Source organism: Scomber japonicus, chromosome 1 (genome assembly GCF_027409825.1).
Source record: "Scomber japonicus isolate fScoJap1 chromosome 1, fScoJap1.pri, whole genome shotgun sequence".
Classification (NCBI taxonomy): Eukaryota; Metazoa; Chordata; class Actinopteri; order Scombriformes; family Scombridae; genus Scomber; species Scomber japonicus.
Window position 1 is genome coordinate 5,217,330 of NC_070578.1, and position 26,514 is coordinate 5,243,843.

At 38.2% G+C, this 26,514-nt stretch overlaps 2 protein-coding genes across 2 annotated transcripts; one reads left to right on the plus strand and one right to left on the minus strand.

The window, feature by feature from the left end:
• The first annotated feature begins 5,052 nt into the window (after window positions 1-5,052).
• On the plus strand, window positions 5,053-15,429 carry zgc:153993 (uncharacterized protein LOC767645 homolog). The gene is made up of 6 exons (XM_053316833.1): window positions 5,053-5,201; window positions 8,352-8,400; window positions 10,508-10,669; window positions 12,110-12,242; window positions 13,416-13,520; window positions 13,620-15,429. The coding sequence occupies exons 1-6, from the start codon at window positions 5,132-5,134 to the stop codon at window positions 13,716-13,718; spliced, it is 618 nt and encodes a 205-aa protein (XP_053172808.1). The 5' UTR covers window positions 5,053-5,131; the 3' UTR covers window positions 13,719-15,429.
• Window positions 15,430-19,241: 3,812 nt separating this feature from the next.
• On the minus strand, window positions 19,242-23,194 carry fgf19 (fibroblast growth factor 19). The gene is made up of 3 exons (XM_053322909.1): window positions 22,938-23,194; window positions 22,728-22,831; window positions 19,242-19,992 (listed from the first exon to the last, which is right to left on the minus strand). The coding sequence occupies exons 1-3, from the start codon at window positions 23,146-23,148 to the stop codon at window positions 19,672-19,674; spliced, it is 636 nt and encodes a 211-aa protein (XP_053178884.1). The 5' UTR covers window positions 23,149-23,194; the 3' UTR covers window positions 19,242-19,671.
• Window positions 23,195-26,514: the final 3,320 nt, after the last annotated feature.

The window sequence follows — 26,514 nt, forward strand, 5'->3', positions numbered from 1 at the left end:
CCTTCAGAATCGCTAGATAGACGAGGTACGAATCTATTCCTTTTTGTCGTAATTTGGCGCGGATATCCCTGTATGCCTGACGCTCCTGCACTGTCCCCGGGCTGAAGTCAGCGAAAAAACCGCAGCTTGGTGCCATCAAGGAGAGATGGGTTAGCCTTCCTAGCTCCCTCCAGGATCGCCTGCCGGTCAGCATGATGCAGAAGTCTGAAGATCATGGTCCGGGGTCCCGACATATTGTTGGAGAAGATGCGGTGGGCTTTTTCAACCTCCAAGTTGCTGTGGGAACCCTTAAGCGACGGTATCCATTTTGGCAACATCTTTTGAAGATAGCCCCGCGGATTTTCACCTTCAGCGCCCACTGGTAAGTAGACCAGTCTCACATTGTTGCTCCTGGATCTATCCTCCAACTCGTTAATTTTCTTTTGAAGTCTGGTCAACTCCGCGAGACAGGTGCTACTGTCTTTTTCGCTTTGACGCAAGTTAGCCTGAATGCTATCCATCCGATTAAACACTGTGTTGAACTTTTCAGCATGGTCCTCCACTTTCTCATTCAAAGACTTGAGGATAGTGCCGTTCTCCGCTAGGTGTTTCTCAATCGGACTTAAAGCTTGCTCAAGTGAGTCCTTTAACATGGAGGCTACCGTTTCCTGCAGGGACTCTATCTCCGATGCAATTGCTCGCTTAATTAGCATAGCCATGTCTTCCGGAGAGTCGCTAACGTTAGCCTGTCTTCTACCCGACAACTCCTGCTTCTTCGTCGACGCTGGCTCTTTCTTTGAGGTCATATCTTAAAACTAAGCCTTTATACACATTAATTTAAAGTATTTAGGTGCAAGGGGGTCCCAATAAACGTAAATAAAAGGGGCTATATTAACAGCACTCAGTGCCGTGCGGCCATCTTGCCTCGTGCCTCACGTGACCTCCCCTCAAGCCATGCATTTTTTGAATACCAAGTTATGTTTATTGTTTCATGTGTTGTAGTCATGATCATTCGAACACATCCTGAAGTCTGCCATGTCAGAGTGTTTATTAAAGGAGCAAGTCAGCTTTAACTCTGTGAAGCCTGAATTATCATATAAGTAGCATAAGTTGGATTGAAGTTGGTTGAAAAGGTCTAACACAGAATAATTTATGCTTTATAAACAGTCAAATCAGGAGGAGAAAACTTAAAATAATGTTTATGCTCCACCTGTCTTATATATATTTTTTAAAATGTTTTATACATTATTTACTGTCATCATTTCATTTTACACATGTTGCGTAACGGACGCCTCCCTGGTGAGGTGTTCAGGGCACGTCCCACCGGTAGGAGACCCCAAGGAAGACCCAGGACACGCTGGAGAGACTATGTCTCTCGGCTGGCCTGGGAACGCCTCGGGATCCCCCGGGAAGAGCTGGACAAAGTGGCTGGGGAGAGGGAAGTCTGGGCTTCCCTGCTTAGGCTGCTGCCCCCGCGACCCGACCCTGGATAAGCGAAAGAGGATGGATGGATGGATGGATGGATGGACATGTTGCGTATGTTCATCTTGCTACATAGTGATGACAACATGTCTTTGTGATGTGATTAGATGTGTCACCCAGTGATACAGTATAACAGTTCATTAACATAGCAATGAATTAAAGTGAGTCAATAGCAATATTTACTGAGCAGATTTAAATGAATACAGTATATTGTGGTCAGTTTAAATGCATAGAAACTAATGAATACATAATTGTATTTCATATTTAAGTCTGTTTGCTTTATGACATAGGTCCATACGATATTCAACGTTTTCATCTTCCTAAAGAGCTGCAAGCATTAATGAAAATTTCAAAATAAAACACAATAAAAGAAAATGGAATAAAAGAAAAAAAACATACAGGGCCTTATTCAAAATAAAGTACCTATGGCGCTCTTGTAATTATATATGATAAATAATATAACTGTAATGTTCAAGCCTTGCAGCTGACAATTATCATTAGGTTCATGGTCAATAGATGATTGTTGATTGTTATCATTTCATTTACATACATGTTCCTGATGGATCCTGAGGATGTCATTATCTCTTCTCTGGCCTTTTTAATTTGATTCTTTTGATCTAGTTTAATTTTATTCTCCTTAGTCTTGTCATGTGTTTGTTGAATGTATGTGTTATTGTTGTGCGTAACGGAGAACAGCAAAGTAAGAATTTCAGTGCATTGTGTGAACCTCCATGTTTTTACTAAGCACATGACAATAAACGTATTACTAACATCATTAGTCACACCTGAATCAAATGATGTGCACGAGAAGTGAGTGTGCACTGTGCAGGGATCAGTGGATTCATTTAAAGCAACAAATAAACAAATGTGACAAACCAAACATGACAGCTCAGTTACGACTGCAGTGATTTGCTGATTAATAGATTAGTGGACTGACAGGAAATGAATTGACACTAGGGCTAGGTATCGTTTAAAAAATAATGATACCAGTACCAATCCAAGTACACCTAAAGTGATACTTATACCATACATGGCAAAAAGTGAAGCTATGTAAGGTACAAAGATATGACCACACAGTTTGATAAGCACAAGAAACACATCAGGTGGTTATTTTTACAACAGCCCCGTGTCGGTTATGCAATATTTCATGAATGTGACCCGTTGGTCTGGCACACTTCAATCACAATTTGACATTATGAGTCACCACAGTAACACACTGCAGAGGGAACACACACCTGATGGTTTCTGATCGACTGTTGAGGAAGTGAATGAGCTGAAAAGGAAGAACTTGGTATGGGTGACTGATGCTGGAAGGAATTGAACATTAATCGCTAATAACGAACTAAGTGTCAAAGTTTAATCATTACATTGAAACAGCAATAAAGTTGGATCAGTGTGGGTGTGCCTCTGTGATGAAAATAGCAGCCCTGAATAGGTCAAAACACACTCGCCTCTTGACAACAAAACCATATTGTGAGAGTTGCTAGGTACTCACAAATCACCAAATGTAAAAATTTGCAGGTGAGGACTAAAAAAATCAAACATGGCCTCATCGACAACACACACAGCACCTGTTTCTGTGCCTATCATTGATAGTTTGATCCAGGCTTCAAGAACAGTTCCGGGCTGTGAGGCGATTTGGCTTAGTGACCACTGTAGGAAATGCAGGTTACCTAATGGCCACTGGTCTTAAAGGTACAGTGTGTAGAATTTAGTGGCATCTAACGGCAGAAATTGAATATAAAATTCATATGTTTTAATCACCTGAAAATAAGAACTTTTGTTACCTTAGAATGAGCCCTTTATATCTACATAGGGAATCTAGCATGTTCTACAGTAGCCCAGAACGGACAAACACTGCTTTGGAGAGGGCCTTTTGTGTTTTTTGTTAGTTTCGTGGCCATCTTAGGTTCTCTCACTCGTTTAAGTGGAGGGGTGAAGGGTGGGCGTTCAGCAACCTCATTGCTAGATGTCATTAAATTCTACACACTCAACCTTTAAAAGGTTTCCTGTATACAATCATTAAAAAAGAAACTGTTATAAAACGTATAATACATGTCTGACTTCATAAAGAAATAAGTCAGAGTAACTCTCACCAATAAAAACATTGAATCCAGAGGAAGGTTACAGAATACTATTGGTGTACAGCCAAGGTGAGCAACTTCCACTGTGATAAATGGGCAATACTGGTAAATAGTATCCAGTTCATTTATGGCTACACCTATTTGGGCCTTTTGGGTGAAGCCCTGAAATGAATTCAGTTTCTAATCAAGCTTTTTTCCCCACTACAGATGTTTGGACCTGTCGTAGCAGGAAAAATAAGAGCAATTACATCTTCCTGGGAAGTTCCCTTGAAACCAGCACAAGCATGGAATGCAGCTATTACTAACATCATTAGTCACACCTGAATCAAATGATGTGCACGAGAAGTGAGTGTGCACTGTGCAGGGATCAGTGGATTCATTTAAAGCCACAGATAAACAAATGTGACAAACCAAACATGACAGCTCAGTTACGACTGCAGTGATTTGCTGATTAATAGACTAGTGGACTGACAGGAAATGAATTGACACTAGGGCTAGGTATCGTTTTAAAAAATAATGATACCAGTACCAATCCAAGTACACTTAAAGTGATACTTATACCATACAACTGAGTACTTCATTCAATATTCATTCCACATTTAGTGCACTAGTCTTTTATCTGGTGTAACAAGCGTGTAGTGTAGACACTTTAGAGCGTTTAGGTGGCATCTTGGCTTCAGAACTGCTAAGCGCGCTAACTGTGTAAAAAGGATGGATTGTAGGTATCATTTGACGTTTCAATGCTACTTGATATCGATTTATTTCAGTTGATGATTAAAGGTAGTGAGTACTGTGAACCAGCCCTAGTTGCCAACCCTTACTGGGTAATTGAATAATCATTTTAATATTTTTATAAGCAACATTGTTGAACATTTTCTGGTTCTAACTTCTCAAATGTGATGTGTTTAGTTTTTTTAATGTCTTTGAATTTTTACTGCTAGGCCTATTGTTGTTTGTTTTATTGTTTGTGTACTTACTTATTATTTATTGTTCTTTATTCTGTCTATTGATGCTCTTCTATTTTTCAGCAATAAAGTAAATTTCCCCACTGTGGGACTAATAAAGGAATATCTTTTCTTATCTTTGGACAAGACATTTGGACGATTGATTCAAAATGAAAATAATCATTAATTTCAATTGAATAATAACTTAAGTAAAAAGTATGATTAGTAGGTTTAGAATAATGCAGTGTTTACCAGCAGGTGTTTGTCTCAACTGTGGTTATTACAAGGAATGTTTGTGAGATATTCTCATCATATTTCATTACCCTTATGTAGTCGGGTGGTTGCATATCTACTTAATAGTCAGATCATGTCAGAGACCGTGACAGAGAGCGGGTGAGAGTGGATCATACTTGGTGTGGATGTTATGGGTTAAAACGAGGCGTGTCAGCCGGTTGTGGCGCGCGCTTCCGCGTTACTTCCTAGTTGTTCGGTAGGAGGACGAAAACTTTTTTTTACGGAAGAGAGAGACTCACACGACCGAGGACTAACACACTTTAATCGGACCGGGCTAGTTTGTAGTTTTACATGTTTGCACCAAACTATCGAAGCTGTCATTGAACGCTCCCAGCTGACAGAAGAACCATGGCTGACAGCCGAGAAGAGGAGAAACACGAAGGAGAGCAGGAGCCTCAGGGTGCCGCGGGCGGGGAAGGTATTCACACGCACACACACACACACACACACATACAGATGTTTAATAAACTCAACTCAACAGCCTCAAGATTACATTTAAATATTAGGTCCTAGTGTTTACACATATAGACACTATTGATGATCACACATCGGATGAGTAGAAGTTTAAACCAGCTGTTGTGCAGATGTTTACCAAATACCTGCTTGACTTTAACCAAGCTTGGTTAAAGTGGTTTTGTGTTTAGGTGGTGGCTTCACCTGCCCTGCTGTTGACCCATTTACTGCATAATCTATGAAGCGCTATTATAAGGAGCTATGAAGGCCTTGTGTGTGCCTGCCAGGTAACTTAGTGGCCAGGTAACTGTGGCAGCTCATAAACAAGGTAATAAAGCAGTTAGATGAGTCAGGACAGTGAGTCAGCATGTTGTTTAGGCTAACTAACCCCCAACCACCACCATCACCACCATCCTCCTCCCTCACAAGAGTCAGATTGTATTTGATGTAGGCCTACATTATGAACACCGATCAGCTGTAGTTTGTGGTTAAAAGACGGAAGGCGGAGGAGATTACGTCACGGCGAGACTGCAATGTGAAAGAGAAACCTTGCCAAAGACAATGCTTCAAAACTATTATTACTAGGATATATTTCAATCTGATAACAAAGATTCTTCTTGCAATAGGGAAATTCCACATACATAAAGAGAAGTTCAATATAAGCCCCTTCCAAATTTGAATATGTCACTCACAGCACCTATAACAAGTGACTGAACTTTTAAACATTTTAAATAATTATTTTTTGTAGCCCTTAAATAAAATACATCAAGGTATGGATGTTATATCTTATTTATTCACTTTAATAATTATTTATATTTCACTTCATTTTGTTAATTATCTATTTGCTTTTCCTTCATACAAGCTGTATTGATTATTTATGTCTTTATATATTTATATCTCTCCTTTTATTTTTCACATAATGTTGTAAGATTGACATATTGTTCCTGGATGTCTGAACCATTCATGTTGTTAAATAAAGATGATATATATATAATTAAAACCAGAAACTTTGATAACCCGATATTCACTCTTTTAAGCTGATTATTTCAAAAGGTTTATAGGAATTATTAAGGAGGAAAAAAAAGACTAGCTGTCCATTTAAATATTAATATATTCATATTTTATCAGCAGTAGTAACAGACAGTGCAGTCTCAATTAAAAACACATGTTTAATTTAGTTATGATGGTAAATTTGACATACATAAATCATTGTTTTTTTTAAAGCCACTATTATATATGAAGTATCTCTATACAGTGATTTCTGGAGAGTAGTAACGTCTTATAAAAAGAGACTGAAACTGATTGAAATAGTACATAAAGTCTATGTTTAATCTGCTGTTCCGTGAAGCAATAGAAAATATTTTTTCTTAAACTTTTGTTTGCAAATATAATCTTACAGTATCTCTCTCTTTTCTAATATTATACTAGTGTTACCCCCTCTACTCATTGGTTTTGTTTAGGGCTGCAACTAGTGATCGTTTTCATTATTGATTAATATACCAAATATTGTCTTGATTAATCGATTTTATAATTTCGTTTATAAAATATCAGTAAACAGCACAGAAATGTATACAATGTTCAAATGTCTTGTTTTCTCTGACCAACAGTCCCAAACCAAAAAACATTAAGTTAAACTTGATGTATAAGATTACCTCATTGTTTTTGAAAAGCTGAAGCCAGCACATTTCTGCTTCTTTTACAGCTCTCAAATGTAAAACAAATGGGTCAAATTTCACCCTGAACAGTATGTAAGGGTTAAAATGGTCAAAATAGTTTTCTGTCTAATTAATTAGTTTACTGATGTTGCAGCTCTAGTTTTCTTAATAAATGTTGTAAAATTAAAATGATATTCAACTGCAGTTATTACCATAGTGAGGAATATTTGACTAAATTAGTTAAAATCAGTTTACAAAATAAGAAACTAAACATAATCTGCTGAAAACTACATCATACAATATGGTGTGGATCTTGGAATGCAGGAAAATGTACATTTAAAACTCTATTTATATTTCCTGACAGTGCTGGGAAATACAGCAGCACATGTAAACATAACCAAATAGCATTAATATTGTGAATGAAGTTAAATGTTGTATTCAGTTAGATGTGTTCTTATTTCCCTCTAACAATAATGTCACTATGTCTGACCAAATGTTCACATTTGGGGCTGATTTCAGTTCTGTTGGTAGTAGGGCTGGAAAGCAGGAAAAGACAACACTCGTGGAATATTACAATATTACAATATCCTATATATTCTCTTATCACAATATCGATACAATATTGATATATTGCCCAGCTCTAGTTGGTAGCTTGTTCCAGTTGTGTGCTGCCTAAAATCTGAATGCTGCTTCTAAACTTAGTAACGTCTGTTATAAAACCAGAAACAAACTATAAGTTTCCATCCAAATGGAATGCAAATTTCCCAGGAAATCTTCTAAAACGAATGCAAATTAATCCATTGGTACCACTATTCTGTGAATATTAGGAGTCAGTCCATAAAAAGAATCAAATTCTCAAAGCCTGACGTCATTAAACAAATGCAGAAGAAGAGGGTGAATTGGAGTGTCAGTCAAACCACAAATGATGGAAAACCATTTAGAAATATGAAGGAAGCCTCACATTTGTTTTTTTTATATATGAATTTAAGGACGGCCCATCGATCAATTATATTATTTGTCCCTAAGGAGCAACACAAAGTACATGAACACAACATATACATAGAAAAACAAACTAAAAACTGCTGAAAATGCAAATAAAAACAAGTGAATGAAAACCTACTTAATACATTTCACTAGCACCATAGTGTCGGGGCAGCGACCCTACGCAAGAGAGGAAGAATCAGGAAAAAAACAGGAAGAGGGAAATAAAGGGAAGGGTGGAGTAATTACTAGAACGGAAGAGGAGATGGTCAGGTGGTATTTATAGGAATGCCGGAAGAAGAGCAGTTGTGGTGTTGTCCTGCTCCTGAAACTTTGCTGAATAACCTTCAAGCACAGGATATTTAGAGTATTTCATGTAAGAAAAGTAACATCCCTTTCTTTCACCTTACTGAACATTTGACAAACAATGCAGTGACTGAAATGACTGCTGGTGTTAATCAGTCCTCTCATTGTTCCAGATGTGGTTGACGATGCCATCCTGGAGCAGGGAGCGGTGGTCCTCAGAGGGTAAGTACGCTCATACCAACCATACCAACCATACCATACAAGGACCATACCAGCTATAACCAACCACACCAACCATATCAATCATACCAACCATACCAGCCATAACCAACCATACCAACAATACCAGCCATAACCAACCATACCAACAATACCAGCCATACCAACCATACCAACAATACCAGCCATAACCAACCATAACTAACCATACCAACCATAACCAACCATACCATACAAGGACCATACCAACCATACCAACAATACCAGCCATAACCAACCATACCAACCATACCATACAAGGACCATACCAACCATACCAACCATACCAACCATAACCAACCATATCAACCATATCAACCATACCAGCCATAACCAACCATACCAACAATACCAGCCATAACCAACCATACCAACAATACCAGCCATAACCAACCATAACTAACCATACCAACCATAACCAACCATACCATACAAGGACCATACCAACCATACCAACAATACCAGCCATAACCAACCATACCAACCATACCATACAAGGACCATACCAACCATACCAACCATACCAACCATAACCAACCATATCAACCATATCAACCATACCAGCCATAACCAACCATACCAGTGCAAATCATACACTTCACACTTTAACCAACCCATAGCTAGATTTTTTAAAGTGTTTGAAAATCTAACTGCCGAGACTGAAAACTTGCTTGATATACATTGTGCATGTTGTGATGGGTGATGTATTGATGTCATTCAAATTTTAGTTTCTGCATAATGTGTAAAACATTTTTAGATAGATATTCTTTACTATCCACCAGCTGTTACAGGCAGATATACTCCATATATTGTGGAGACATTACAACAGCCACAAAAAGGTTACTTTCAGTCACAAAGTAAGGTTGCATTAGCTGTCAGCAGGCAGAGTGGTTATCAACATTGCTATGTAATCACTATTATTCTAAATCCTAACACAACCACTTTGTCAAGACAACCAGTTTAATTACATTATTGTCTTCCTCCCAGCCACATGTCTCTTGAGGGACCACAATTAATAGGATGATGAAGGATATGTGTAATGATTGGCTGTGTCGGAAATCACTCCCTCTCTGCTATACAGTGCTATTCATTTTATATATATTTTGCCCTCACATATTCCACCACGGAATAAAAAAGTTTTGTTCATGTCCTGTACAGTACTTTCTGTTAACAATCCCACAGTGCGGGGTTAAGCATAGCTCAGCGGGTAGAGCACCCGCCCCATGTGTTGAGGCTACAGTCCTCGTGAACCCCGGTTTGAATCCCGCACCAAGCGGTCTTATCCTGCATGTCATTCCCCCTCTCTCTGCCTCCTGTTTCCTGTCTATCTCTACTAACCTGTCCATTAAAGGCAAAAAACGCCCGAAAAAATATACTATATATATAAAAACAATCCCACAGTGCAATGCTCCACATTTTAAAGATGTGAAAACTACCGTCTCATGACTCTATAGCTGATGGTGAACCCGACCAATATAGCCGATATTATCCGTTGATATTGACCTATCACAGATATATCAGTATTAGTCAATATGTTGTCCGATATGCGCCAATATATATACTTTTAAAATGTTGTATGTTATATATGCAGTATTTTATGTATATTTTAATATATATATATATATGCTAATGATTAAATTCCCAGTGGAGTTTACTGTTTCAGTCCACTGATGTCACTTTATACAATAACATTTATTGTTAAACTGTAACATATCACACCCTCATTACATTTAAGAGATCATTACAAAAAAATGTGCATTTATCTATATATTCTGTACAATTCTATACATTCTGGCCAATATATCAATATTGGATTTTTTTCTCCCTAATATCAGTATCAGCATCGGCCCCAGTATCGGTCGGGCTCTATGGTGACGACACAAAATGAAGATGATTAGTTAGTGTCTGAAATCTTGATTTGCTGCTACTACTGAGTGAACTACAGTATTTAGTGTTTATTATATAGGGAGTAGTGAATGAGTGAATAAAGGAGTGATCAGACACAGCCCTTGTGTGATGCTTGGCTTGTATTTGTAGTATTCCCATGTTGAAGCAGTTTTTGCTGTTACAGGTATGTGATCCAGCGTATACATTCGTCAGACCCCGATCGACTAGTCTCCTCTGAAGATCTGGGAGGACTGCCGGATGAACAACAGGATCCACAGATCAAAGAAGTGGTGAATCAGCTGCTCAAGATCGCGGACGAGATGAACCGGAACGCTGAGCTCCAGCGGTAAGCACTTCGTCTGCCCTGGATTTTATTGGTTGATAATGATCACTGTGTTTGAGCAGGTACACCTTTTTATTTATGAAAAGATGTTTACTGCCATCCATATTATCTTTATGCAGACAATACAATCAATATGATCCTTACCTGCTAGTAAATGTCACAGCACCTACATTCCTACATATTAGGAAGAATGTTTCCATGTGTTGTCTACTCTGTAGAGACCCTTGAATAAATGAGTAAAATGTCGCTAACACTCAGCTTACCTGTAGCCAAATGTAACCTGATAATTACTGATAAAGACAAAAAGTCAAATTCATGTATGATTCAATATTTCAGCTTTAAATTGACACATTTTTGCCTCAACTGCCGCTCAACACCAAACAGCTGCAGGATTTATCACTTTGGTAATAAATGCAATGCTCCATAGTCTCATAGTCATAGTCATGTTTTTGACATTTTAGGTTGTTTTATTAATCAGTGTGTAAAGTAACCTAGTTGCTTTTGAGCGGTGACATTGTCTTCCAATCCACTTGCACACACTTACTGGGTTTCTAGAAAAACAAACCGTTTTTTTTTGTTTTCTAAAAAGCTTTTTCTTCTAGTGCCTTGTTCTTTGCAGCCTCTGACGCACATTAGATTTATGTAATAAATATCCTGCCAAGTTTCTGCACATGAATTGTCACCTTGCATTTATCTTGATGCAGTGGATCCTCTGCTAATGCAAACATAGCAGAATCGCTGTACATAAATGTGAGACCACAGATGAGATCATATTGACTCATTGTTCAGCCTTTGTGCATTGTAACTTGTGATTAGACCTGTCACGATAGCTACTTTTATTGGACTATATATTGTCTCCGGAACAATCGCAATAAACAATATTACTGTCATTTGAAGATCATTTTATACCACTGATATAATGATAATATAACAGTATAATAATGCAGACTGTCATTATGGTTGGGTGTGGCAATACTGAGGTAAAAAAATGATCAAAGTCTATGATAAGTCCATATATAGACATGATGATGTTGATAATTATGTTATTGTACAATAGGTTGATAATGTAATTATTGTGACAGGCATAGTTGTGATTTTTGAGATTACTAGATAACTTGCTAGATGAGGAGTCAATGAATAAAGGTTTCAGTAGTGTTTGGTATGCAGGTCAAGATGAACATATTATGACTATGAGTGCACATAGGACTGTTGGATTTTGAATCGGGGACGTTCTAGTATCACATTTTCATGCTACAATTATTGTGGATAAAAATCTGATGAAATGCATCAAAAGTTCCTGAAATATTACTCTTGTGGCTAAAATATGGTAAAAAAATACCCCTCCCCATGTTTGCGTTGCATTCAGTCAAACCTAACAACCTCCTATAAACCTTTCCTATGGCCATTGTTACATTTTTTAATCTGTCCATCTCTTCTTGTCAGACTCATCAACCAGGTTCCAGGTAACTGTGCTCAGGACATCTTCATGAAGGTGGCCCGGAGCATCTTTGTCGACGGCATCAACTGGGGTCGAGTGGTGGCTCTCTTCCACCTGGCCTACAAACTCATACACAGGGTAATGCACCAATTCAGTTTTCCTCACTTGACATACATAGAAACACAAGACTCTCCTAGATAATGTAACCATCATTTAGGTTCAGGTTATGACATGACATCTTTTTTAGTTTTGAGTTAAAGGATGGGTTCCCAGTTCTTCAAGTATGTCTTAAAACAACAGTCCGGTGCCTAAATGAACATTGGAACATTTTGTCTTACCATAATCATTCCTCCTGTTCATACTGACCATAATCATAATGCATTTAAAATGGAAGTGATGGAGGACTAAATCCACAGTCCTCCTTCTGTGTAAACATGGATTTAAAAGTTGAAAAAATAGTAAATGGACCAAAAACGGTGTATTCTTGGTAAATGTGTTAGGTATGCTGCATGCCTTTCAGTCCTGCATGCTGTACATTATCAATGTGGTATGATAAACTCCCATTTTCCTTATGAAAGGTTATCCCATGTATTGCAAGGAACCTTAGAGGAGTTTGTTAAAGAGTGGTCATAAGCATTCACCCCAATTTTTCTTTTTATTTATATAGTTAGTTATTTTGGCCCTTGTGTTTTGTGGTTTGTTTTTGATTGTGTGGTTGGTGCTGTGTTATATATGTTCATGCTGAGACAGCAGAAAGCTGTGTATTCAATTTGGCCATATGTGAGTGTAACTCTTCTGAAATAAAAAAGTTGATGTGAAGCTAATATGAAGCTTCAGCGTCCAAATGAGTCAAATCAAGTCTTCTATGTTGCAGTGTTACAGTGTTTTTAGTGTCAAAGTTCCTCTTTTTGTTACTATACTTCCACCACAGCTCAACAGGAAACACTAAGAGGGAATCTGATGCTAAAAAGACACATGTAACACATGACACATGTAAATGTGTCAGACATCACTTGATATGACTAACTCACACTACTGAAGCTCAATAGAAGCTGATCATCTACTTTTAAATGACTGTATGGACACACTGTGGATTTAGTCCTCCATCACTTCCATTGAAAGCACATTTGAAAGACATCTTTCAATAGTCACTATGAACAGGAGGAATGATTACAGTGAGGAAAACCTCTTTAACTGTTCATATGAACACCTGATTGTGAATCTGTCCTTTTTAAGCTGTTCGTACCCATTTTGGCTCTGCATGTGGACACTCATCCTGCACTTCAAATCTGCTCTCTTTTGGCTCTTAAGGCACTGACCACCAACCATCTAGAAAACATCAGACTTGTTATAAACTGGGTTCTCCAGTTCATCAGAGAACAGCTTCACTCCTGGCTGGTCCAGCAGGGAGGCTGGGTGAGTCATGCATTACCTATAAAAAATCAGTAATGTTGCTTGTATGGACTAGTCACTTGGATCCAAAGCACTTAATCTTACTTTCTTTTTTCATTCCAGCAAGGGGTGATCCGCGGCATTTCTCAGTGGAGGACAGTAGCCGTAGTAGCATCATTAGTATTGGTAGCAACCTTTGTTTACTACAGGAAGACACGCTGAGAGAATCAGACCTCACTGCAGACCATGCCATACACGATAAACATGCCATATTCCTTTTATTAATAAAGACATTTCCTGGACAATGAATTACAACCACTCCTCAGCCTCCAGTTCATAAACCAGCAGTGGCCAAGCACTGTACTATGAGGGACCACACCTCCTCTCTTCTCAGGTTTCCCAAAACAAAAAAAATGCATGTAGAAGGAGCTTCTCTGTCCACCTTCACCAGCAACTACTCTACACCTTCCATGGAATTACAAGAGCTTCTGCAGCAGCCCCACCCAGTATTTATGATTACTGGATGTAGCTGTAGACCTGAACTTCAACCAGACCCCAGCTCCAGTCTATATAGTCTACATCAGCTCTGATTGGGGCTCCAATTTAAATTTCATCAGGTCAGCAAAATTTGGATCGTACCCGAGGAGACGTGAAGAAGAGTCTGATGACATCAGTGGCATATACTGCATCGTAAGTCAGCCAATCCAAAGCACTGACCCACTGAGCACTGTGCTGTAGCTTCATCATGTTAGCTTGTTAGCTTGTTCCTGCACCTTTAAGATTTTTTTGTTTGTTTTTTTAAGAGGCAGCCATGGTGATTTTTGAGTTTTCAGTTCATAGGGTTCAAATTTTAAAATTAGAGCTGGATAATGAAACAAAATGAAGCACTCTACACCATTCTGAAACAAACTAGACGTGGCTTGTGTCAAACTGAGTGTAAACTACATTTTTTGGACTGTTTTTATGAATGGTCCATGTCCAGTAGATAATCTCAATTATTTATCTCAACAGAATTCAGTAGAGTTTCGAGGATGTCCTGGTTTAAGAAGTGTATAAATTCCCACTTTAAGGTTTTATTTTAATGCTATGGCTAATTCAATGATTAAATGTGTTTGTCAGTTAGCAGTGAGCCTCAGTCTCTTGTTAAGAAGTAAGTCAGATATGCTAATTCAGAACGCCTCGTTGTTGCGACAAACATTGCACCACAGTGCCAAATTCACTGGAAATTCACCCAAAATCTAAACTTTAAACAGCTTAATGTCAATGTCAAATGTCAAATATCAGCTTTCTTTAAAGTCTTAAAATTCAGCTTGTGAATGAGTATAAGCTTGGTTGTTGGGTGTTTCTGACTGAACTATTTCTTTAGATGTTTTAAACTCCCCTCCTACAATATTCAGGTGTCCATATGAACACTGACACATGTTTTGCTTGGTGTTGATATTTGAGAAAGTTTAAATTTATCCCCCAACCTCCCAACTCCATAGGTGTAGTGAAATCTCCTATTTTAGAGTGAAATATTCACAGATTTCACAGATTGTCAGTCTATTAACTGATTAACTCGTGTATGTATAACCATCACTGTACTGTGAAAACATCTGAATGGTAAACTGTCTCAAGTACCTAGCTCATAATATTGTATGCTTAATCAACAAAAGGGCATAAGTCAGCTGTTTGTGTCCCCATTAATGAAATGTAAAGGTGTTTTTAATGCTGTAGTATGGACAGGAGAAACACTGAGGTATCATTCACAAAGTGTACAGCAGTGTTAAGCTCATTTCTGTTGCCTCTGTCAATTTTGACCCAGGAAGACAACCGTACAACAGAGGCAAAGGCAACAGAACAAACATTAACCTGCTTCTAGCAAATGTAGTCACCTAACAGTAGACAGCAATTTGGATAATCACACTCCTTTTTGTTGTTTGGCAACTGAAAGAGAAAGACACTTAAAGCCCCCCTCCACTAGAAAAACATGTTTTTCTTGTTCCTTCAGTTGAATATTTGAGCTTCACTGTGGCAAAATGATGTGTGTTCAGAGTTTGTTTCACATTCCTCTGCTGAAAGTAGAAAGTTTCTTTGAGCTCATTAAGGGTCATGATCTGATTTTAAGGGTCAGGACAAAGAGCAAGATTTGTGACATCACAATTAAATTGGAAGCCGATTGTGGTACAGTATGAAAGAGACAAATGTGATGGGGAAACTTGAAGCCTCCAGTGCTCATACACTAAAAATGGACTTTACAGTGAAGTAGGAGACATAGGAGAATAGTTGCAATTTTAAGGATTTTTCAAGTAGTAATTTAAAAAAGATTCCAAGCAGAGTCTTTTTATATCTTCATACATGTCTGGAAGGGGTCTTTAACATCTTTCTTCCACTGTGAGTTGTAATATTTTAGCTTAAAATGTTAACACGGTTGAAAAATCATTTTAAAATGTAAGCAGTGTTTTCAAATGTGTCCGACTGATCTGACGACTCAGAGTGAGATGATGAAGTGTATGTAACTCTACAACATTACAGAATACAGGCCTTCTCACCCAATAACGCAATGTAATGATCCTTCTCCAGCAGGGTTATGTTCAGTATTTCAGCTTTATTTTCACACACACACTACTGAAGTGCATTTTCATGATGAATGGATACTTGTAACCTGTAAAACCTCTTCGACTGTTGCAGAAAAAACCTGCTATTTATGTCCTTTTAGTTTTTAAACTAGTAATGATCTATTGAGATTCTTAAAGTTGCAGTGTGTAAGATTTATTGCCCCCTAGTGGTAAAGTTTCAGGTTGGAACCAACTGAACCCCCCTCACCCTCCCTTTCCAATCATGCCACTAAATTCTACACACTGCACTTTTTAAATGGTCATAAATGTGCATATTTAAGGAGGAGGAACAACTTTTCTAGAGCACATGAAACCCTTCTCTATCGCTCTCTGGGGAAAATGGTTTATAGATAAAGGAGTAATTATTATTATTTCTTTTTACTTCTTCCAATGTGAAAGGGTGGGATAAGTGTATATGGGGGACAGTGAGAGGCTTGCAGTAGGCCCAGGTGCTGCTCTCTAGTTTCTTATAAGCTGTTGTCAAATGTTTTTACTATCAAATTCATGGTGTACTTCAGAGGGAAATGCTATTTATCTGTGTGTTTTTAAAAAATGTGATGGATATTCTATTTGTTATAAACACTTTTTGATTGGACTAAATTTCCATGTATATATATTAAAAGAAATCTACAATTCATTGTGTGTTGTATGAATGTTCTGAGTCATGCAGGTCACATTTAGTCATATTTAATGAATCATAAGTAGCTTGCATGGCAGGCATGGAACTTCCCAGGTGAAATACAGTCTGGGACTCTTGTCCCAGTCTACAGTCCAAGTTTTCACTTCTAAATACACCAATGTGTGCAAACCTGTTTATTTTGTCACTCCTCCACTAGATTATTTGTACTTCTGGCAATGTGTAGATAGCCTTGAAACCACATATAGGCCTACATGCTGGCAAATAATACAATATATAATTGGAATAATCGAATCATACATGTATTTTTTTTCCTCTAACATTTACAGGCAATTTTAACCGTACAGGAATTTGGCTTCATTCCACACATACACTCACTGGCCTCTTCATTAGGGACACCTGTGTGATCTAATTCAATCCAATAGAACAGCTCTGCTATAAATTCTACATTTCTGAAGATTATACACCTTCAGTTTTTGTTAATATTATCAAGAAGCTGATACTTCTGCTTTATGTTTATTATTGAGGTCATAGTGGGTGATGGTGTACTAAGGTGCATTATATTGAATGATGTTCCTAATATTTTTCCACTCCATTAATATACATGAGAAGGGCAAAATATTGGAACACTATTCAGTATAATGCATCTCAGTACACCACCACCACTTAGTATGACCTCAATAATAAACATAAAGTAGAATTATCAACTTTTGACAATATTAACAAAAACTGAAAATGTATAAACTTCATGAATGTAGAATTTATAGCAGAGCTGTTCTATTGGATAGAATTATATTGATTGATCGATCCACTTACAGAATGATCTTTATCTAATGTGCAGATTACAATGAAATGTATGGGCCTAGTCTTGCTCCCAGGAAGATTAACAGTTTCTCTGTTCATTATTCATGAGTTTTCCTCTGGTGCCACCCTCAGTGCAAATGTTAACTTTACACAGAATACCTTATAGACTTGCTTAGAATTCATTCATTTTCCTTACTGCTTACTCTCCAGATCAGGGATGTCCAAACTATTCCATAAAGGTTCATATGGCTGCAGGTTTTCATTCCAACCAAACAGGAGCAGACCAGGCTTGAGTCATTTAATCAACTGACTCATTGACTCATTTAATCAACTGTCTTCAGACAGCTGATTAGTCGAATCATGTGTGGTCTTGATCGGTTGGAACAGAAACCTGCAAAGACACTGTCCGTTTCAGGCAATTTAAAGTCACCAATTTACCTAAACTGCATGTTTCTGGTCTGTTGGAGGAAGCCAGAGTACTCTAAGAGAACCCACACAGGCACAGGGAGAACAACCAAACTCTACAGCCACCTAACGGGTTCAAACGCCAGAACTCTTGCTGTTAGGCAACAGTCCCACCCTTGCTTATTTATTAGGATATTCATGCTCCTTTGAGGATTGACCCCTTTAATTTCAATAAAGTCACCTTAGCTCTTGTCCCCATCAGATCCAAACTTTTCACACTCATTGAACCGGTTGTGCAGAACTAACATTGGTTACATTTAAGCCTTTGCCAAACGAGTTCACACAATGCTTCAGTCTATCACTGCCATATAAATCTTTTCACCACATACTAGAGTTTTTAATCTGGTGTTGGGTTTCCCCTGCTGGCTAGATGAATGCATACAGCCAAATCATTTAGTTGTGCAGCTCTTCTAGACTTTCCAAATGTTATCAGGCCAAATGGATTGAATTCTGATCTGATGGAGTGGAATGCAGTCAATTTTGCAAATGTCGTAACACTCAAAACAATTCATCCATCATTTTACAGCTGCAACAGTAGTGATGGAGTGGACTACTGCAGAACCTATGATGTAAGCATGTGTCCACAGGATTTTTGTCACTGGCAGAAATACTACACTCCAGCTTTAATCTCCTCTTAGTTTTATTACTGAACACTTCTGTATTGTGTTAGTGTGGTAACCTCTAGGAGTGGGTTTGGAGTAGTTCATTGTTCCAATAATTCCCGATTCTCTCCCCTGTATCTTTAGTAAATAAATAGATAGGCAAATAGATGATGTCTCATACTGTATAGGGACTGATACAGGCTCGAAATGTGTATGAATGTATGAAATGATTGATCTATTTTCATCTTGACAAATATGAATGACACACATGATTCTTCTTTATCAAAATGATTTTATTCCAAGACATTTTCTATCAAACAAGGCCAACACTAACCCTTCAATAAAGTGTACACATTCAAACAGCTGCACATTTTAAATAACCAATAAATACAACAACATTATTCTACAGCAAGAAGACAACAGACAACTGTTCGTCTGGCTTGAGCTTCATCAGCAGTGTAATCTTCAAATGAACTACAGTAATGTTCTAAAGCAGTACCAACATTCTGATCTGCAGGTAGCCACTATAGCAGTATATCAAGGGGTATAAACGTGTCTTTCTGGACTTTTGGCAATACTTGGCAGGAAGTCCTAACCCTTATAATCTCATGCTGTGACACTGTACTTCCTACAATCTAAGCCTGTGACTAGTACTGTACCATTCTTTTCTTTCTCCTGGTTTCTATAAACTCTCTGGTCATGTACAGTTACAGCTCAATCCATCTTCTCTTTATTCCAAACAAAACCAGAATGTCAAACACATCCCTCCCTGGTCTTTGTTTCAGGAAGGAAGAGCTAGCTCTCTCCAAGTGTTTGTTCAGTAAATGTGTGGACTGTTACCGATAGTGAGAGGATAAATCATTAGCACAGTATGGGCATCATTCTCCACTCTGCAGGACTCTGCTCTTGTGTTCTCTTCGGTCATCTCGGACAGTGCTGGCAGGATATCATAGCAGCCGCTCTGGGTTTGGACCTGCACTCAGTCCTTGGTTCTACATGCAGTCTGAGCCCTCAGACAAAGCAGGACACCCCCAGAAAACATTATTCACCAGTGCCTCATCACTGCTATCTCATCTCTTGTGGAAGCTGGGACTGTGAATGATCTGAGAGAGCTTTCCGAAGGAGTCCATGGTGTCTACAGGTTCTTCTGATTGTGCTGCGCTGTTCTCCGGCTGGTACAGGACCTCCAGTGCTGGGGCTGAGGTTTCCTCCAGGGTGCTGATCCTGGGGAGGAACTGGGCCAGAGCTGGGACGCCGCGGTCTCGACCCTGCAGCCTTTGCCGGTGGTTCCCCAGACTGAGCAGGGATCCATGTCTGTTAGATACGTAGATGTTGTACCCGTCTGGCAAGATCTGTTCCCTGAAGGTGCAGTCCTCTCTGCTGTAGGTGTGCTGCAACACATCACAAACTTTATTTTAAATGTATTCCTCAGCAATGAAACACTAAGAAGAAAGATAGCACTGATTTTATTTGCTATGACATTCCATTCATCTTCATTATCATTGTAGCGCTGTCCTATTTTCTGCCTATTCCAGTTTGCTTCAATTTTGGTCCCCATTTCAGTCAGTTTACTAGTTCCATCACTATGTATGTGGGTATACATACATACATTTAATAAACACATCAGACTGTTGTTAATTTCATATTTTGAGTTTTATTTGAGGTATTAAACACGTCACACATGAAATTAACAAAAAAGTTATCACCTAAAAACTAAACATGTGCTGTATTGGGCAGTTAAAGTGAATCCCTGTATCTGATTGGCTGTTGTTGCTCTGGACATGCATGTGATTAACCGCATAAGAGCTGTTCTAAAGCTGGACCTTCTTGAAGTAAGGGGTTATCAGGGGAAGTCATTGTCGATAGAGCCGAGCTCAGCTTCTGCTGCAATGCAACGTCAACCAGCGAGAAGAATGTTTAGCCACTCAAACACACAAGTGCGCATTCAGCATGCATTTTCGTAAATTACAGTAATTCATGTAGTCCAGCACAGGAATCTTCAGCTGTGACCCCCCCCCACTTGTTTTTTAAGTCAAAAAAACATTCATAAATGGTTCTGCAAGTTCTTCGATAGCTGTTTATCTTGGCCTGCAGAGAGCCAGCCAGAGGCCAAGGTTGTTGTTGCTGCTGTTGGATCTTTTCATTCAAGTTTTTTCCACTTTGCAAACACATCCTACCACTGGACAAAGGTCTATGAACCGATCGACTGTTTGAATGAATGACTGACTCAGAATGCAATGTTTTCTGAACATGGAAGCTGATTAACAACATATCACAGCAGGAGTTTTTGAGGTCAATCATGCCTAGAAGATTTTCTTCACATAATCCACTGTGTCTATTTAGAGAACATGTGTCTGTTAAAGGTGCATTGCTGAGTTTTTAAAAGGTGCAAGCTTTGTTTTACAGCTTGTAAGAAGAGGTAGGCTAATCGTGAGCAATCATTTTTGTATTCATACTGTTTGAGAAGTCTAGGTGCCTTTAATGAGATCTTACAACAGCCAATCTTAAAGAATGAACCTAGAAAAGCCAAAGTCTTCTGAAATGTGGAAGTAAAAAGTTTGTTGGAATAATAGTAAGAAAATGAAATAGCTGAAAGAAATTGAATTTTCAGGGTCAAATTTAGGAAGTATCTGTTGAAATGAAAGTGCTTCCAAGAGTTTAACATTCAGTTGAGCTTCACTGAGAAAAGCAGAAGTGTGATATGAGATGCCATGAAGATGGCAGATGAAGTGCCAGTTGAGGTTTGAGGTTTAACCACTAAAAAGCAGTGGATGGGTGAAGTAAAGGGAAGTTGGAACCTCAGGAGAAAGTCTCTGTCCCTGCTTGTCCCTGCTGTCTGAACTCAGTCCGGCCACCTGACCTCCACTGTGTTGGGCAGGGGACATTTAATCAATGAATGTCTTTGGCTTGTGTTCATTGATGTCCGCAATGCATTTTTATTTACCGTCCTTATCTAGACGTATGGAGTGAACTGCCTGACACACTGTTGAGCAAAAGTTAAAGCCGACACGCATTATTGTTGCCTGATTTTGAATGGAAGTTATTTATTTGCTGTTGTGGCAAATAAGATTGCAGTTCATGGACACAAAGTAACCTGTCTGTTTATTTGATTTAACATGGTGAGAGATGCTAAAGCAGAGAGGATGGTTTGTTGGGGTTGAGTTTGGTTTTTTGGCATGAAAGCAAAACTTATGTTAACAGCAGCAGTTTGCTCATTTGGAAGCACATCTGGAAGTGTTTTTTGTTGTTTGTTGTTTCTTTTAAGTGAAAGTGCTTAAAAAAGATAAGGAGTCTGGCTGTTTATTTTTTCATGTTCTATGCAATCGTCTGATAGGCTGGAGGAAAGTGATTGGCTGAAAAGTGAGGAGGCTCTGTCATGAAATGTTATGTTATGAAATAAAACATTATGACCTCAAACTGAACTTTAGTAATGACAACAGGTGACAACAGGAATGGAAAATTAAACCTAAAAATTAAGATCTTGATTCATTTATTCAATATTACATTATTTGTATTATTTATTTATGTATTTATAGCCTGTCAAAGCTATGATTGTTTACCACGCAGTACCATATTTCATTTGGGTCATATTATTCATTTTGCTGAACAACAAACAATCTCACTTTATATTGAACTTTTTTTAAATTCATGAGCTGCTTTATATTTTCACGTGATATAGTTTGAATTTGAAAGTTTTTATCTGTTTTAATAGTATGTTGAATTCTTTTTACAGTGTAACATTTTAGGACACAGACCTAATTCTGACCATATGAGCATACTTAATATGAGTGCATGATAATGACATAACAATTAGATCACATATGATGAATATAATGCATATATGTAGCCTATATTGGGCAACTGGAGCATTTAAACTGCTTAAAGACAGACTGAAGTTCATCTATATAATAAAAGTTGATATTATGATCATATACTTCGCTATAGTAGATCATATTACCAATTTGATTCATATGTAGCCTAGTTATTAATAATAATTAAACCAAATTATCTCTACTGCCCATCACTTTGGTGCTGCTACAGATTATCAATTAAAAAGCTTAAAATGATTAATAAGCCACAGCTTCAGAGATGAACTGGCTGTCACCTTCTCATATGAAATCCTTACCGATGAGTACAGTCTCCCATCTGCTTCTATGCAGAGAAACCGCGCGGCTGCTACTCCTCTGATGACAACACAGCCTGGATCCACAGGACGGATCTCCAGTAAACCTGCAGTTCAAATGTTCACCACAGTGACAAATCCCTCCAAAAACTGCTCCATTCATCAATGCGATTCACTAACAAGCATCACAGTTGATTTCAAAGTTGGACTTACTGTACAGAGTTTGGTCCGCAGAACCATGGATCTGTCCATCCCCATTGATCAGAAGGTGCAGTCCGGGTCTTGCTGCGTACAGGTGCCTGAACCGGACCACCTGGCCCCATCCGTGGGCGATGTGGGGCCCCTGATCCGATAGAGGCATGCATAAAAGTCCCGCAGCAAAAAGCAGGTTAGCAACAGATACGGCGACTACTCTCGGTTGCATGATCCTTCTTATCCTGTGTGAGCGCTCTGTTGTTGCTGCTGCTGCCCCCCCCAGTCCAGTGCAAAGCAAAGTAGTCTCATCCCAACCCAGCCTTTTAAATATGACCCTTATCTGCTGCTGATAACCCTCTTTCCCAAATCCAGTTCTCAGAAGCAGATCATAACACACCCCTGCACGACATCCAACTGAATCCTAGCTCTCCGTTGGCCCCCGTCGAGCCCCAACGCGAGCCCCTCTCTGCTCTATGAGAAAAAGACCCTCATTGTGTGTATATATCAGGCAGCTAAGATGGTCAATTTATGAAAAATACAACTCATGATGTTTTCTAATTATGCAGTAAACCATTTTCAATTCAACAACATTACACTGATATTCACACCTGCTTCCCTGCTGGGGATATTGTGGGACAAGTTTACATTTTGAGGTTTTAATGATGAAAATCGCGGCTCTGTGATTACTGGTGATTTAGTCAAGGTCACTCATCTTTTATATAGTTCGTACCTTTTTGCAGAGGTTTGAGGAAACATACACTTGTATGCTTTTAAAATGGATTTTGGCATGAACTCCCAATGCAGGACACAACTGCCTCAAAGACCTCTATTGAAGACTGAGAGCCCAGTTAGATCTCAATTTAGTGAACATGCCTCAGTCATAGGCCTACATACCTGCTACATACAGCAATGGTCTGTGTAGTACAGCTATATAACAATAAAGAGAGAAACAAATATGCATTAACATTTGTGGAAAAGATGCTTTTTAGAACTACTGTAACTGTTTCCAATAATGTAAGCCATCATCATTACATCTGATGCTCTATCATTAGTAGTAATAGTGATAGTAGTCTATCAGTAATAGTAGTAATGGTTGTAGACTGCAGTGGTGGAATATAGGCTAATACTATTTACTTGAGTACTACCAATACAAGGTACTTCATATGTCTACTACAAATTGATTACAAATGAATATTTTACATACACAACATATAATGAGTTTGTATAATATGGTGCAGTGTTATAGATTTAACTCTTACATACTGTCCAGGGTCAAATTTGACTCATTTTAACATGTGAGTGCTGCAAAAACATCCAATATGCATTTCTGCTAGGTGGTCTTTTCCTAATGTGACCCACAATATACAAAAAGGGAAATAAAATACATTTTTTAAAAACTTTTTTGTGTAGTCGATATACATATTTGTATATGTAAATGTACAAATTAGGCCTGTGTTTATTACAAAATTCAAAAATCACCATTTAAAAACATGTTGTATTCATCATAAATAAATAGAACACACTTTGTTTGCTCTTTCACAGCTTTATTAAGGGTTAATCAAACATTTATTATTAACTCATGGGGAATGTATAAATGTGAATTAGTGTAGAGACTTATTACGACTCAGAGTATGAACTGTATGTAGGTTTAACTAAAATGAGCTCCACCTCAAACAGCTGCATTAATGCATCAATAAAAATGAGTGTAATAAATGCTTCATATTAATTCTGCATTGAGTGCTTTTATTCTTGATAATTGAGGTACATTTAGCTAAATTTGCTAATGTAATAGACTTGTAATGGAGTGTTTTTACACTGTGGTATTGATACTTTTACTTCGGTAAAGATCTGATTACTTCTTCGACCACTATAGTAATGGTGGTAAAATATCCTGTTGGGGTAACATTTATTGAAAATCAGTATACATAGTAGTAGTAGTCCTAGTTCTAGATTAAGCAAACCTTTACTCAAGCATATCGACTGCATGTCTTATATTGATGATCATGTTGTATCATTATGTTACATAAAGTACCAAATGTATGCTGTCAAATTGCACTTTTTTTTATTTGTGGACAGGGTAAAGTCTAGGGATTGGGCTGAATCCAAGAGGAGCTGTGAGACTGGGTCACTCCACACTAAAAACGACAGACTTCTTTCCGCTCTTATCACATTCTGGCCTGTGCTTCCGATGCTCTGCGTTGCATTTACACACAAGTTAAAGTGTAACAGAAAAACAAACATCGCCATTCAAGAAAAAAAAACGCGAGCACAGGCCCTGATTTCAAAACCTTATCTTTGGGTAAGTTTTTGGGTTTGTAAATTGATCGTCTCTGAGGGGAAGATGGTGTTACTGTCTGTGTGTGTTGTGGCAGTTTGACAAGTGTAGTTTTTGAGCAGCTTGATGCCTGTGAAGTCTTATTACCTTTAACACCTGCACACTTTCTGTCACTAGATGGCAGCGTAGAATATGAATGTATCCCTTCAGCGCTCAAGGTAAACAGATAGATTTGAAGCGACTGTGAACTCAGAAAGTCGAGTCACCTTTACTTATATAATGGCTCAAACACAAGAGAGCTGACCCACAGTGCAGTGATGATCTTCTGTAAAATTCCATGAAGCTGCAGACACAGACTGAGATATCCTGGACACATTAGAACCAATTAGAGAGAAGGAAAGGACAAAAAAGGAAATGAGAAAAAAGGGAAGTAGAATGAATAAAAGAAAAATAGTGAACATTTCCATGCTGTTCCATGAGGATACTGATGCTAATCATACTAAATGTAGTTGGATATAATGAGTGAAGTGGACATAATGAGTGAAGTGGACAGTCCATGACTGCTGAGTGAAACAGTGACACATCTGCTCAGGGCCAAGAGGCTGGATGTGCATGAAAAGTCAAATTTGACATATTCCCTCTATGTCAGGACAAGAGGATCCTCTGAAAATGAAGCATGAAGCATCAGGCTCTTATTTTTCCCCTTATAAATGAACAGTTGGCTTAGATTCTATAACATTCATATTACTTATTTATCTCTAATGTTTACTTCCCACTTGCACTTTCACAGCCATTAGTGGTGGAAGAAGTATTAAGAGCCTTTAATTAAGTAAAAGTACTAATACAGCAAAGTAAAAATACTCCATCATACTAATCCATAATACCTGGAAACATACACTGATGTGTGATAGCTATGGAGTTCCAGTTTAATCTCTACCTTCCTATTAACATTATCCATACTCTTTCTAGAAACAGTGTAACAACTTCAACCTCAGCAGATATCTAAACAGTCAAAACACCTGTGTGCTTGTGCAGGGTCTTGGAATTTGGTATATAGTGTGGATGACACAAAATATAACAGGATAAAAACTGATTACATATTAGTTATGAGAGTTTGACATTGTGTAAAATAAAGAAAGTGATAGACCCTGGACAAAAGGGGACAAAAAGTCATGCCAGCAGCCACAAGAGGCTGCAATGTTCATTACAACCCACAGAGTGGAAGTGTTGGAGAGGACAAACAGACTCTTTCCAGCAGTGGAGTTCAACTTGTGATGTTTATGAGGGATAAGCTAGAGAAAAGCTGATATTTAAGTGGAG